The 15,720-nt window shown below is 31.0% G+C and overlaps 1 protein-coding gene across 1 annotated transcript in view; it reads right to left on the reverse strand.

Moving 5' to 3' along the window:
• Positions 1-13,234: 13,234 nt before the first annotated feature.
• LOC134706145 (C-type mannose receptor 2-like) overlaps positions 13,235-15,720 on the reverse strand; it is a 42,261-nt gene continuing 39,775 nt past the window's right edge. The window contains exon 10 of the mRNA XM_063564852.1: positions 13,235-13,868. Within this exon, the coding sequence (XP_063420922.1) occupies positions 13,829-13,868 (40 nt within the window). The 3' untranslated portion in view covers positions 13,235-13,828. The remainder of the gene's footprint in view (positions 13,869-15,720) is intronic.

Consider the following 15,720-nt stretch of genomic DNA (forward strand, 5'->3'; position numbering starts at 1 on the left):
TCAATTCTTACGAAAAACAAACATTCAGATTTGTTCTTATCTGTCATGTTGGCAAATCTCTTGATTTATCATCGATATAATCATGCAGGTTGATAGATTCTGTGTGGATACCAACTAATATATAAATTTCAGGATGATATGTGGCCATACTATTAAAGTGTTTCGAACACCATCACACCTGTAAGTTGTGCAGTGGTTGTCTTCTGTCTATTTGTTTTCCTTATTCTTTTGTTATAAGCTAAGCCATTATATTAGTAAATAAGATAATATAATATTTATTTTTATTAAAGTGTCACCATCTATTACAATATCAATATATGTATACACATAAAGTCATAAGAACCTAACATTTTGGTATAAGGATGCCAGCCGAAAACGACCTATGAGACACTATCATTAAAACAAACAAACATCTAATACATACATAAAAGGACAGCTTTGTTACATTTAAATAGTATTTCGTAAATAAAAAAAAAAAAATATTAAAAAACATATATCTTATCTTATCTTGTTATAAGCTAAGCCATTATATTAGTTTTACTGTTAGAATTGTTTCACATTTTTCATTATCTCAGAATCTTTTAAAGCCGTCTTCACAGTATGTGTTTATTCCCATTGTTGAATGCCATACAGTTGCTTCAATTTGATTTACCCCTTCTTTGTTTGAACTCTAATGGATAGTTGTTTCATTAGCAATTATACCACACCTCCTGAGCTTTGTGAAGCCGGCATACGATTTAATGCATATAGTCATTAAAATTGAGTACCACCTGTATTTAATATATGTTGGGCCTCAACCATCTGAATGTATTTTTCAGGTACTAATTACAACAACAAGGTTTTTTTCTACTTTGGGAATACATTGAATTGGTATGATGCACAAGTAAGTAATGAATATATCAAATGTGTGTATTTACCTATAAGCTATTATAGCAGTTCATTGCTATCCTGAAATATTGAGTTCATAATATACTTAGAAATAAGAAGATTTGGTATTAGTCCCAATGAAACAACTCTCCATTCAAGTCACAATTTATAAAAGCAAAACCATTACAGGTAAATGTACATTCTTCAGCACTGATTCTTGGCTTATAACGAACAGCAAGCTATAATGGGCCCCAAAAATGACTAGCGTTAAACCAACCAAACGGGAAGAAACCCACGTTCTAATATATATAACAAATGATATACGAGAAAAAGGCTTTTGAACCACATCAACAAACGACATCTATTGAATTTAAGTTCAACACTTGTAGTTTTATGTTGTGTCTTCTGTACTTTTATTTGTCTGTTTGTCTTTTTATTTTTAGCCATGGCGTTGTCAGTTTATTTCCTATCATTGAGTTTGATTATCCCTCTGGTATCTTTCGTCACTCTTTTGTATAATTGGCCTTACGGAATCTAAAGAATCATGGGTAACTTCATCGTTAGTACCTAAAAGGAAAATAACGTCACGTCATTGGTTTAATTTCCATTGTTTATGACCTATTCCACAAATCACTACGTGAATGTGAACAGTTTTGAAGAAATTACCCAGGATGCATTGTATTCTGAAACGTAGAATTGCAATTATCTTCTCAACTGAACTTAGGTTGCATATTGACACTTTTAACAAAGAGATTGCTATTCATTACGTAAGTTTATCACGATCATGATAATAGGTAAAAAAAAATTAATGATAGCAATATTGTATTTTTTATTGATTCTTAAAGAAGAAATTTGTTTTAGAACGAACAAGGCGTATTAATCAAATAGCTGAAGCAGTTATTTTTAAGAACTATACTTATTTAACTTGCCATTAAAGTTTTCCAATATGCACATTTCTTCCGTTTTTTGTATTTCTTATATACAACTGTGTTATTATCTTTTAGAACTACTGCGATAGTTTTGGTATGAGACTTGCAACTATAAGTAATACAGATGAAGATCTCTTTGTGCAATCTCTTACCAAGCGTAGGTGAACATTTAATTAAAAGATAACAAAAAATAATACAATGTAAGAAAGACAACGGCATTAGAATTATATGATATGTTTTGAATAGATACAGGAATTATTCAGTTAATGCTGATCGTGCAAGACGGATAATATGGCATTAAGGTGGTATTGGTGTCTTCCTCCATCTTGGATTGTAAAAAACACAGATCCAAAGGTCCATATTTTCTATCAAGTTAGCAAAATTCGATGCATGAATGCAGATATTCAATGTGAATATTCATTAAAAAGGACCAATTTATAAGAATATAACTGATAAATATTAATAATTTTGTGGTGTTTTGTCTGATGCTTGGTCCGTTTCTGTGTGTGTTGCGTTTCGGTGATGTGTCGTTGTTCTCCTCTTATATTTAATGCTTTTCCCTCGGTTTTGGTTTGTTACCCCGATTTAGTTTTTTGTCCATGGATTTATGAGTTTTGAACAGCGGTATACTAATGTTGCCTTTATTTTGCAAATGTCGATTATTTTTTTTTTTTTTTATTATTTTTTTAAATTGGCATTTTAAGGGGAACTTACTCTAAACAGAGCATTTTCTGAAGGATTCTACATGGAATTTTCATATTTAGTATTTTAGCCGGAAAAAAACGTACGGTGACCCTATCTTTTCTTTTGATATTCTCAAAGCATTGTCTGAAAGCTGTCTTTTTTCTTAAGTATTTAACAATTCTATCATTTTGATTAGTTTCTAATCACAAAATGGTGTTTTTCCTGTATAATCCATACAAAATTTGTCATATTGTCACGCCCTGTAGCTCGAAAAAATGCACGGTGACCTATACTTTTTATTATATTTTTCAACATATATCAATAGATACTACGTTTTGGCAAATTATGAACATATTCTATCATTTTTATTTTAGACTCCCATACCACCTTAAATATCAAGAAGCATACAATTCAGTATTAATATATTAATAAATTTTATATAAATGAAATAACTGTTACATGTTTTAAAAAGGCACTATACTATGGTTGAAAAATATACTTTTTTGTTTGTTTGGAAAAAAACATATTTTGTTATGTTTGTACTGGTTGTGTGTTCGTACCAAGCAAATTGTACACAAAATGGAATGACAGATTTACACAAGACTTGATAGCTGATGATTTTTGCAAATAAATTAGATTAAAGAAGTTACTGGTAAAGTTTAACATTATCCGTTTTTAAAATACTTACAACTTTTAAAATGTTATAGTATTAGTGTTGTTTTTATAGACAATTGAGAATTGAGAGTCGTCGAGAGTCTAGAGTTCAGACATTTAATAAAAGGACCGTTTCAAAATTACTTATACCGTGGTCGATTTAGTACAGGAAAGGTGACGGGTGTTACAAATCCTTGCTTGATTCTAGAAATACCATGATTACAAATACATATGTTCGGAATACACTGACCCGAAAACGTGTAATTGTAAAGGATTCAAAAATAAAGGCAACAGTAATATACCGCTGTTCGAAACTCATAAATCAATTGAGAAAAAAACAAATCCTGGTTACAAACAAAAACTGAGGGAAACGCGTCAAATATGAAAGGAGAACAACGACACAACAGAAACACAACATCAAAATGTAGCACACACAGAAACGAACCGTTTCCCCCCGATTGTTCAAAAACCCAAACCGGGAGCACCTGAGATCACCACTAGTTTTTGGTGGGGTTCGCTTTGTTTAGTCTTTAGTTTTGTATGTTGTGTCATGTGTACTATTGTTTGGCTGTTTGTCATTTTTATTTTTAGCAATGGCGTTGTCATTTTTATTTTTAGCAATGGCGTTATCAGTTAATTTTCGATTTATGAGTTTGACTGTCCCTCTGGTATTTTTCGTCCCTCTTTTCCAAACAATAAAATTATTCCAGGACAGTCTTTTTATTTGGGAGATGGGACACATATCATTCCATGAGTTAAGAATTTCTGTTAAATATTTGTCACTGGACGTTGCAGAAACAATCAATCTATAAATAACTCAATAGGATATATGTGTCTCTTTGTGTTATAAACTGCCAGTCAATCAATCATTAATCATTCAACCAAACATACGAGCCAAGACATTTAAATGATAAATAAATGTAGAATTGAAAAAAAAAAAAATTGTCGTAGACTTGTATGTTTTTGTGCTTTGTGACAATATTTGAGCTTTAACATTAAACCAAGAGTATATGACGACTGCACCAATTAAAAGTTATACAGGAATTCCAAGCAATTTCACAAAGATAAGCATGTGGCTTTGGGAGGATTTTGTACTGGCTTCATGTCGTTGTTGCATAATAGTCCTTTTCACCGTTGTTTGCAAAATTTAAAAAAAAATATTTAAATTATCCTCGATACCGTTTTGATAATTCCTGAAGCTGACACTGACGATGACACTGACGCTGACGCGGAAATATAGAAGAGGGCATGACATGTTGTAAAATACTAGTTTACATATTTCTGAGAAAAAAGACATATAGTAGGATTTTTTTAATAAACTGATTTTTGGGTCCTGATTATATATTGTTTTCGACAGGTTACCTAATATGTGGTTAGATATCTAGGACAGGTTAAATAAGACCAAATAGAAGAGTTAAATTCAAACATTTTATATGTGCACTTTGGGTGGAAAGTTAACTGTTGTTCGATTATTTTGTCGTATAATGATAACACAAAACAGTTTATTTCGTCCAAAATATGAACCAGTTCAAAGCTTGATTTTTGTACTTAACGTTACTTTTGGCTGTCCAAAAATGTAAACTCTGAATTAAAAGGTGGTAATAAGAAAATTTTCTATTGATTATAACGATATTTAGGATAGGAAACATATCTTCGAACCTTACTCAATTTTATATAGATATAGATGTGGCATGAGTGATAATGAGACAACTCTCCTCCAAGTCACAATTTGTAAAAGAAAACAGTCATATTTAAAAGAACGGTCTTCATCAAGGACCCTTGGCTCAAGGTCGAACAGCAAGCTTTTTTAAGAGGGCCCCCAAAATGACTAGTGTTAAACCATTCAAACGGGAAAGCCAACGGTATAATGTCTGGCAAAAATAGAGAAATTAAAAATCACTCCTGTGTTTAAGAAATGTCCTCAGATATTTTCCTCTTGTCGGAATCGTAATCCTGAAATCAACTTATGATCGGATTTTATTTGAAATGATCATCACGACACACGTAAATTAAGAACTGTATGACCTTACCGAGCGGTGGAGTTCATCCCTCGTTTCTAATGGCGATCATATTGGTTTCTAACGCTAGATGAATAACATTTTTCTGAAATGATGTTTTTTTTTGCCATAATCTGTCTACAGACGATTTCGGATTTCTTACATCGCAATGACTGTTTGGGCATTCTAATGTATTGCTATCGACTGGATTACCATGACGTAACTTTCGTTTTGGGTTTGTAACTGATCTTTTAACATGATAAGTACGCGGATATTAATGAGTGCAAAATAACATTCCTTATCGGTTTTTATAATGACATATCATCAAAGAATACTGATAAACATATTTTTGTTTAGAACATAAACTGATAATATGAAAATGTTTTTTCGTTATGTATATTGGTATATGTTTATATATAAACATATATATATATATAAGTAAATGTTGATTATCTATGCACACGTACCGAAAACTTGTGTTAACGCATGCGGAAAAATATCTCAAGAACGTTTAAAAACAATCCTGTCAAGGACCGGTAACTGCATGGAAGATTGTTTTTGCGGGAAAATATGAATGTCGACTCATTTAATCGTTTAGAAAAATCGAATTTTTACAGTAGAGTTTCGAACATGCACTTGCACTGCACTAATATAGGAACAGTAGAATAGAATGATATACAGATTGATAAAATTATATATACATATAACTGTTATATTAATATAATATATAACAAACAAAAAACATTGATATCACTTCAATATAATAGTTATTATGGTGAGGTTGAATTTCCGGTCATTTATTCATCATCTACGCACGAACTAAATCTTTCTGTACATGAACCTCAGTTTCGTGTATAAGGATGTGATTTTTTTCTGTGACAAGTGCTGTTGACCATCCACAAGACCTTCCGGTCATCCGATGTTCAGTACTTCAGTACTTTGATTGTTGTCTCCATGGTATCTGTATCTGTATGGTTATGTCATAGTTGTATTTCTTTTCCTGTATCAAGTCAGGAATATGACAGTTGTTATCAAATAGTCCGTTTCTATGTTGGCGTTTGTTTCTGTAGCAATTCAGTGTTTCTGTTGTTCCTGATTAGGAAGATGTGGTGTGAGTGCCAATGAGACAACTCTCCATCCAAATAACAATTTATAAAAGTAAACCATTTTAGGTCAATGTATATATATATATATTTTGAGTTGATGTATTTCAGTCAGGGTTTTTTGGGGTTTTTGTCCCGGTTTTGTTTCAGTTCAATCGATTTCTGACAATAGACCAGCGGTATACTTTTATTGCTTTTATCGATCCTCTTTGTTTTTAATTATTTTCGATAGAGTCCATCAAAGTTTTGCTGATTCATTGTAATACTATGAAATTCCTTTCTAAGTTAAAGTTCAAAAGCTAATAATTGAAACCCAATGATGTATTTAAACAGAAACAGTTGACTTATGACATCCCCTGACGTAGTTAATGACTTGGAACTAGCACATGAACTTGATGCGAGGAAGGGATAATTTTTATGTGATCTGTACGTTTAAATATTGAACAAACGGAGAAAAAAAGTTATCTAAAAAATCAAAACTATCAGTAAATACTTGAATCAATAATATCGGTAACAGAAATGATAATTTGATTTTCAGCGTATGATCAAAAATATTTTTATCGAAGTTTATATCAAAATCATATCTTATCGAAGAAGCGCCCAGTCGCTGTCAGAAAGCACCAACTTTTTGGGAGAAGCACGTTACCTTCTTATGTCCAACACCCCGTTAATCAACGAAAGGAGTACTCGTTTACAGTGTCGAACAGTTGTTACAACGAAAACGAACATTGTGTCCGAAACCACATTTATTTCGAAGTACATTTCTTTTCAGACAAAAAATGAAAATTATTTTTACAGTGTCTTTTCTATGCTTTGTGAGGCATAAAACATATAGAAATTTGGAAGGGATATAAAACAAAAATGGTAAGTAAAGCACTGTCCACTCTAGGAACTGTATTCGATGACTGTGGTCTCGGACCGTTAAACGTAGAACATTTTAAAAATGTTTATACAAAAGCATATGCAACCAGAACTAACGACTGACCATTTGATATAGAAACAAAAGACAACTTTTATTTCACAAAGCTTCTTTACTGAATATACTTATTAGTAAATTTAACTTTATCTATCTCTTTATCTGTTAGTGTAGTGATTTATAAAGGTTACTTTTATTCCTAATTTTAGGTAGCAATGGAGTATGGTTTGGAGGTTCAGATATGCCGAATGAAGGAGATTGGCACTGGAACAAACCTAACCTACCGTTGGCCTTTACTAACTGGGGCAGGTCAGCATTCTTAATGCAACCAGACAATGTATTTAATCAAGACTGTCTATCATATTGGCGCTGTGATCCATGGGAAACTAACTACCAATGGGCTGACGCAAGCTGTGGTAGTTCTTATTACTTCATATGTGAAAGGTAAACATAAATCATTTGTAAATTTGTTAGCCAAATTAACTTACTACGTAACTATAAATCATTATGCAGTATGCAAATTTGGCCAACAATTACTTTTTTTACCTTTATTCCTTTGATTCAGATACATGTACTATACTTTCGGGGAAAAAACGTTTATCACTGACTTCATAGGAATTAGAATATAAAACAAAACCAATATTTTTTATTCGAGCTTCACTGCAAAATATTTCAATTTCTTTTTTGTTGCATTGATTAAAATGAATAGTATTTAAAAACTAAGATTCTTATTAATGCTTCACAATTTTTTTTTACACATATTCATCGCACTTAAAATGATAATTCGATGAAACTTAAAACTATAAACGACCCTTCGTAAAATCTGTTTTGTAAAAATGTTTGGATTAAGTTTGAAACACAGTCCTATATTCTGACTATTTTATTATTTTGTCTGTTTTATTTACGCATCGTTGTAAATATAACGAAATTTGATGAAACTGTCGTACTAGTGAGAGGTTTAGCGCTATAAAACCTGGTTCAATCAACCATTTTATTCATTTGATAGTGCCTGTACTAAGTCAGGAATATGACAGTTGTTGTCCATTCGTTTGATGTGTTTTGTTATTTGATTTTGACATGTGATTAGGAACTTTCCGATTTAATTTCCTCGGAGTTTAGTATTTTTGTGACTTTACTTTTTTCAGTACTTAGTCTTCGGCATCCGAACATCTTTCAAAACAATTACTAAAATGAAATATCATAATGGTAAAATTCGCAACAAGGTAAAAGAAATAGGTTTTGCGTACTGCAATTGTTATCTTAAAACCAGTAAAGAACAGGGCTGCAATTCACACAATGACCACCATTTACAAAAGATAATTATGAACGATCTATGTCAAACTGATCGTTAACCGTAACAGTCTGTTAATATAATAGAATCAATTTATAAGAAGATGTGTGAGTGACAATGCCACAACTCTCCATTCAAGTCACAATTTATAAAAGGAAGCCATCACAGGTCAAAACACGTTTAAGGCAAACTCTGTAATCATTAGTATTAATAAATTTTATGATGTGATGCATTTATACTATTATATTTTGCAGAATTGTTCGTGTTGATATTGAGACATGGCCAATTGAATGAGCAGACAGACAAACAATGTTTATCTGTAAATCAGAAATTTACAGTTTCACCCTACCAATCATATGGTTCATACATTTTATTCGTATATATTAATTTTTGAATCATTTCCAGTTTGATTAGTGTACGAGATTTTAATCGACACATATAAAACAAAATACCCTTCGTATTGATTCAAAATATTTCTTATAGTCTTAAAATTTTGTTCTCTCAATTTTCCACAATTTTCTATCTCCGAATTTGCAGGGTTTTTTTTATTAGTTGTAGTTTTCTGTTTAACCAGCAACGATTTCTATTGTTTGTTTTGTGACATACACACGTATTAGCTAATGCATGTTCAAACTTATATGATTTAACGTAAACATTGATTTGTTTTTGCTAATCTTTAGATTATTGCAATTTTGATTAAATGATATAATATTTATGAATAATGACTTGTATTTAGTCTGTTACGTTTGTTTATAAAACAAATATCATTTGTAATAACATTTTATTTCTTGAGGTATTGAAATCAAAATTGAAATGATACATGGAATTAAAAAAAATGTATAAACTTATTTACAATGTACATTTTACATATATTTGTTGATGGAGATATGTTTCCACTAGTCTTTGATTTTTTCCAAGGATGTCAGATACTATTTTCACAAGATTTATTACATTACTGAAAACAGTCGGATTTATCTGAACCAAACAAATAAACTCATCATAGATACCAGGACTAAATTTAGTATATACGCCAGACGCGCGTTTCGTCTACAAAAGACTCGTCAGTGACGCTCGAATCAAAAAAAGTTAAAAAGGCCAAATAAAGTACGAAGTTGAAGAGCATAGAGGACCAAAATTCCTAAAAGTTTGTCAAATACAGCTAAAGTAATTCTTTGCCTGAGGTAGAAAAGCCTTAGTATTTAAAAAAAATCAAGAATTTGTAAACAGTAAATTTATAAATGTAACCATATCAATGAGAATTCATGTCAGCACAAAAGGTGCTGACTACTGGGCTTGTGATGCCCTCGGGGAAATAAATCTCCACCAGCAGTGGCATCGACCCAGTGGTTGTAAATAAACTCATCAAAGATACCAGAACTAAATTTATTATATACGTCAGACGCGCGTTCGTCCACAAAAGACTCATCACTGACGCTCGAATCCAATTTAAAACAAATTGTTTCAATGATAACAAAGTTGCTTTCCAAAATTCTGCCAGTTTATGTATTCCAGGAATCACTATTAAAGAAGGGCGAAAGATACCAGAGGTTAAGTCAAACTCATAGTGCGAAATAAGCTTGCAACGCGTTGGCTAAAAAAAAAAAAGCAACTGACAAATATCAGTAAACAAGAAACAGCATAAAAACTAAAGACTTAGCAACAAGAACCCCACCAACAATTGGGGGATCTCAGTTGCTCTGGAAGTAACGTCAGAGCGTGAACACTTTAAAGTCAAAACAGATCAGGATATACTGATAAAACATGTTTGACAAAGTTCATATCTTTATATAACTATATTTATATCTAACAACAAGTCGTTTCTATTACCGTACAAGTGTTAAAAGCCATTAATAACAAATTATAAATGCTATGAATTATTTGATACGTTTTATTTCAAAACTATATTACCTACTTTTCTAAACTATCAAGACTAAATTATTAATATTCTCACTGCTTTAATTTGAAATTTTTGTGAACACTTTAAAGGGAAAATAGATCAGGATATTCTTATAAAACCTGTTTTAGAAAGTTCATGTATTTTTATAACTACATTCATGTTATTTATAATTAAATTTCTATGTAGTGTTTTGTTAACTTGTGTAGCTTTTCCCCTCTTTGCGTTTATCTTATATTGCCAGTTTTACCCGAATTATGAGTTTTGAATGTTCTATTTTTATCTATCGTTTATTTTCAATTTTTTAGACAAAAAATAACAGGTTGAATCTGCGAAGTGGTTGTTTGACAAGTAAATATAATACCCTTGGAAGTAGACAACAAACACGAACTATCCTATAGTTATGAACAATACGATGGGTGCTAAATTTAGAGCAGGATCTGCTTATTCTTTTGGAGCAACTGAGATCGACAATTGTTTTTTGCTTTGCTTATAGTCCTTAGTTTTCTCTGCTGTGTTTTGTGTCCTATCGTTTGTCTGTTTGTCTTTTTCTGCTTTAGCCATGGCGCTGTCAGTTTATGAATTTGAATGTCCTTTTGGTTTTTTTTCGATTCTCTTTTTTAAAGACATAGTTTTTGAACTAAAGAAACAGACACAATAGGAAACATGTCAAAAATAAGGGTTAACATTGTCTTATCATCTTAATCTTTATAAAAACAATTAAATGTAACAAAGAAAATAAGTACAGAATTATTGCTACCATAATGTAGTTCTTTTAATTATTTAACTTATTTTCAATTTCCGAGATTCAAATTCATTTCACAGACACAGAGTAAGTTATGAAATAATATAACATCTTTAATAATTCAGGTCGGGTTGAATATGTTCCATGGTTGAATACAAACGTCAAGTTTTAATCATCCACATGAACGATCCTTAGAAGAAGAACTCACAACTGATTAGAAAAAGTTATAGAGCTAAACATATGACCTAGGTTTCAATTGTAATACCATAACAGTACAAAATCGTTACTAATTTAATGAATGTCTCAATTGGGACCCATAAACTACAAAAAGCGTAGAATAAAAAATGAGTATTCGATAGTTGAAAAGAAGTAAAAATTTACTAAAGACCATACACATTCATTATAAAAAATCATAAACAAACAAAACAAAAGAAAACCGTACTTACAAAATGATCCCACCAAAGCTGTGCCAGCAAAATTCTCGGAATGGAATTTAAACATATCATAATCAAAGAATATAATAATATAACACTTTAGAATTTTAGGCGTTCGGAGCAATCTTTTGAATTGACATTTTTCAGGGAAGATCAAAATAAAAAATTTGACAGCAAAGAGTGTATAAGTACTGATATCTGTTTAGCAAAAAAGGACATTAAAAAAATAGTCACATAAGTTCATTTCTGCCTGAAGGATTTTGACAATTTATACTTTTTTCATTTTCATTTAAAATTTTAAATTTCAAACATATTTATTAATTAAATAATCTGTAGTCATTTTAAGAAAATAAGATTTAATGAAGTACTTAGGTAATTTAAACTTGATAACTTAGCGTATTTTAATCCTATTTCACCTGTCCACAAGTTGATGATGCCTTTAAAGAAAAATAGTCCATAAGGAGTTGTATTGAGATATCGCTGTAACAGAACTAAAATAACATGTTATAAATCGAAGCGTCAAAATAACTTTTAGGGATTCTAGAACGCCTGAAACCAAAAACTTGAAATTAAAAGATATATAAGTACCGGATGCATGGAAGAGATAAATACACAAAAAAAACCTAACATCTGCAGTTAATTTTGCTCGAGACAATTGCAAACTCAGTTTTCGTATATAAATATTCAAATTCATAAACGGTCAATTCATGAAAAGAGAAAATATCAAAAACATACTAAAAATTCAAACAAAAATTACAACATCAAGGCCACATAAAAAAGGAGAATAACAATATCACCAAACTCAAAGGAAAATTCAAAACAAGGGGTCCCTTAAGAAATGACAAAATCAGGTTATAAACAAAATCTGAATGAAGCGAGACCAGCTAATAAAAGATATGCAAATCCGTTTATGAAATCATTGCCCATCATGTACATTCTCAATGTAAATGTAATTATTGAGAGTGGGATATATTCGTTAAAATGTTCGGTTTATGTCTATTTTAGTAGCTAAAGCTGCAAGATTGCAAACATATGTTGTTAATGAGGCAATAAAGAATCGTGCTGGTCAATTTATTTGTGATGGTGTCTGTGAAGTGTTGATTTCAGCTGTTCTTTATAACTCTTTTTGTCTTTTTGGAAGAGAGGCGAAAATATACCAGAATAACAAACACAAAAATCGAAAAAAACTGACAACTTTCTGGGTAATAAAGAAAACAAATCGACAAACTATAGTATACAAGACACAAAAAAGGAAACTAAAGGTTAATTAACACGGACCCCACCAAAAGCTAGGAGTGATCCCAGGTGCTCCGGCAGGGTAAGCAGATTCTGCTCCATATGTGGAACCAACTGTATTGCTCATTTAAGTACACTCTCGAATGAAGTTTAGTGTGTACATACACGAGCGTGACGCATGAATATGTTCTTCTTTGAGAAGGTTTTTTTTACTCATCTTTGATAAGGTTGAGGTTTTTCTCTACATTCTCCACAATATGTGTAATGATTTAATAGGTCGACATGTTAAAAGTTTAATATTGACAACAGATTTTCTGCACTTTAAAAGGGACAAGATATGGTTGACCATTCAACCAATAGAATGACGTTGTAACATTGTATAGGCCACATGCATCTTCATCAAATAGACTTTTCTGGCAAAATAACATTTTACAAAACTTAAAGTACAAAATAACAACAAACTTTATTCTACCTGTCTCTTGAACATTCATAACATGATATGCAGTAGTGCATAAGGATGTACTTAGATAAGGTTTTGGAAATTGTGTTAGATGTTCAGACTTCACAGTGTTTTTCCAGACAATACAAGGTAACCTATTTTGCCCATTTATCTTTTCGTATTAGTCTTAATAGCTCATGAAAGGTCATGTAAGCAGATTCTTGATATGAGACCCATACAATACTAATGAAATTATTAGGTAAAATCCGCGTAAGCCTTTCCCCGCCATATTGAAAAAATCAAATGTTTCGAAAAGGAGTTTCATGACCTATCAATACTTTAGCTTATTTTGATCCTTAACTAATGTTCTTTATGCTCATAGTATCAATTTTAAATTCTTGATTTATTAAATCTCATCTAAGTACATCCTGAACCATTCTTCCTTTTACAAGTTCCTCATAAAACATTAGGGCAACCATACTCAAATCTCCATGATAATGAACAAAACGTAACAAATATTATCATTTAATGTCACAGATGTATTAGTTATTCAGCTTAGTTTTATGAATTTTAACAATTTTAAAATTTTCTATTTACATCCGCACTTCTTATGTACAGGTTAACATTTTTTGTCTCTATTCATTCAATTGGCCAGTTTTCACTATCAACGCGTACAATCCTACAAAAGATAAAAAGAACATTATCCTTGAGTTAGCAGGGCCTTTGAAAAGATATAAAAACCAAAACGTATGCATCTAAACAAACGAAAATATAAAGGTTATAAATGATTGTAATAAGCTTTGAACGATATCAATGTCACCTTTAAAGTATGATAAAGCATGATAAAAAATCATTCTGAGCTATAACTAGTAAACGCATTTGGTCTAATACGGTCATTCCGATCTTAAATTCACATGAATGGTCTGAAAAATAAAGAGTGTTCAATCTTTCAGATGTATTCGGTGAATCGGTAAACCACCACAACTTCAAGCACATGAATTGACCAGGAGATTCGAATATAAACTCATCGCACTGACGAATATACTATTAGGATGTTTTTACTTTTGTATAACAGAAAAAGGGTATTGGGTATACGTCTATGAAACAAAATTAATACTCAAACTGCAAAAAAAAACCCAACCCAACAACAACAAAATAAAAAAAAAAAAAAAGCAACAACGCTTTTTTTTATTACTGTTCTTTGAATGTTTTATTTTCCTCTAACGGTCTTGTTAGCTATTGATCCTCGGAACTTCTGAAGCTTTTCCTACGTGGTAATTATGTTACTGATAACTGATGTATAAAAACGTGTGTTTTGAAAATGAGAACTTCTTAAAAAAAAAATGGACAAAAGAAATGAAAAAAACTATAAACGAATTATTTATAATTACACTATACACATTGATGAATAATTAGTTTAAATTACGAATATACATATGTGGGCATTCTTGACATCCCGAGGTGTTTTAAACTATATCAAAACAAGCATTCTCTCACGTTATATAACGTTAAAAAATATCATCTTTGGAAAATATATGCAAGAAGTTGCATCTCCTTTTACCAATGAAATTTAAGTGAACTATTAATTTCACTTGCAATAACCACGCCCGATGGCTCAATTTTGAGCTTAGAAAAAACTTCATAATTAAGAAATGAAAGTTACAAAAAGTTCACTGTCCATAAAAAACGATAATGTGTTGAAAGGGATCCTTTTTTTTTAATGTTGTTTCAAAACTTATTTTACACACGCAATTCATTCTGTTTCTTGTCCAGAAACAATTGCTTTAAAATTTAGAATCCAGATATACTTTTATACATCTCCCAAAGTTAAACGTGTATGTGAACCCTAAGGTAATAGAAATGTTAGGGGTTTTAATATTTGGAAAGCAAATTATATCTAATTGTGAAATATCTCGAATCGAAAGATGTTCACGAAAATAGAAAATCGAAATACACATGTTATTCGAAAAATTGACATTTATTCGAATGTAGATTAAAAAACTATTTCTAGTTAATCACCAACATTTTATTCTTTTACTTTTATATTTATTAATCCTACGCATAATGGTGATAACTTTTTAATTGTTTTAAAAGTATTTTAAAAATGTCTACCTAATTGAATTTTACACCTTTACCTTAATAGAAGCGATACGAAAATAAAACTTTAAACAAATTTGTTTGTTTCAAAAGTTATAGAAGTGTAACAGTTAGTTGTTTTTAAAGCGTGTGATATTTAGTCAATAAACGGAAAAAAGTGTGTGTTTGATTATTCATTTTAAAGACTAACGGAAAACGGAAGATTGTTATTTTAAACCCAAATTGGCAACAACACACAATAAACATCAAATGGGATAAATGTATTACAAAAAATAGTTTGCATTTTAGGAAAAATAATTATCTCTCCTTTTTTAATGCCATTAAGAACATTTCATTGAAACTTGGCATCGTCTACCTATCCAACTATAGCAGTCATCACGTGACTTTTGTGACGTCACACATCACCCGTATCAAGCCCAAGTAAATTGTAAAGA

The sequence above is a fragment of the Mytilus trossulus genome, chromosome 2 (assembly GCF_036588685.1).
Source record: "Mytilus trossulus isolate FHL-02 chromosome 2, PNRI_Mtr1.1.1.hap1, whole genome shotgun sequence".
NCBI lineage: Eukaryota > Metazoa > Mollusca > Bivalvia > Mytilida > Mytilidae > Mytilus > Mytilus trossulus.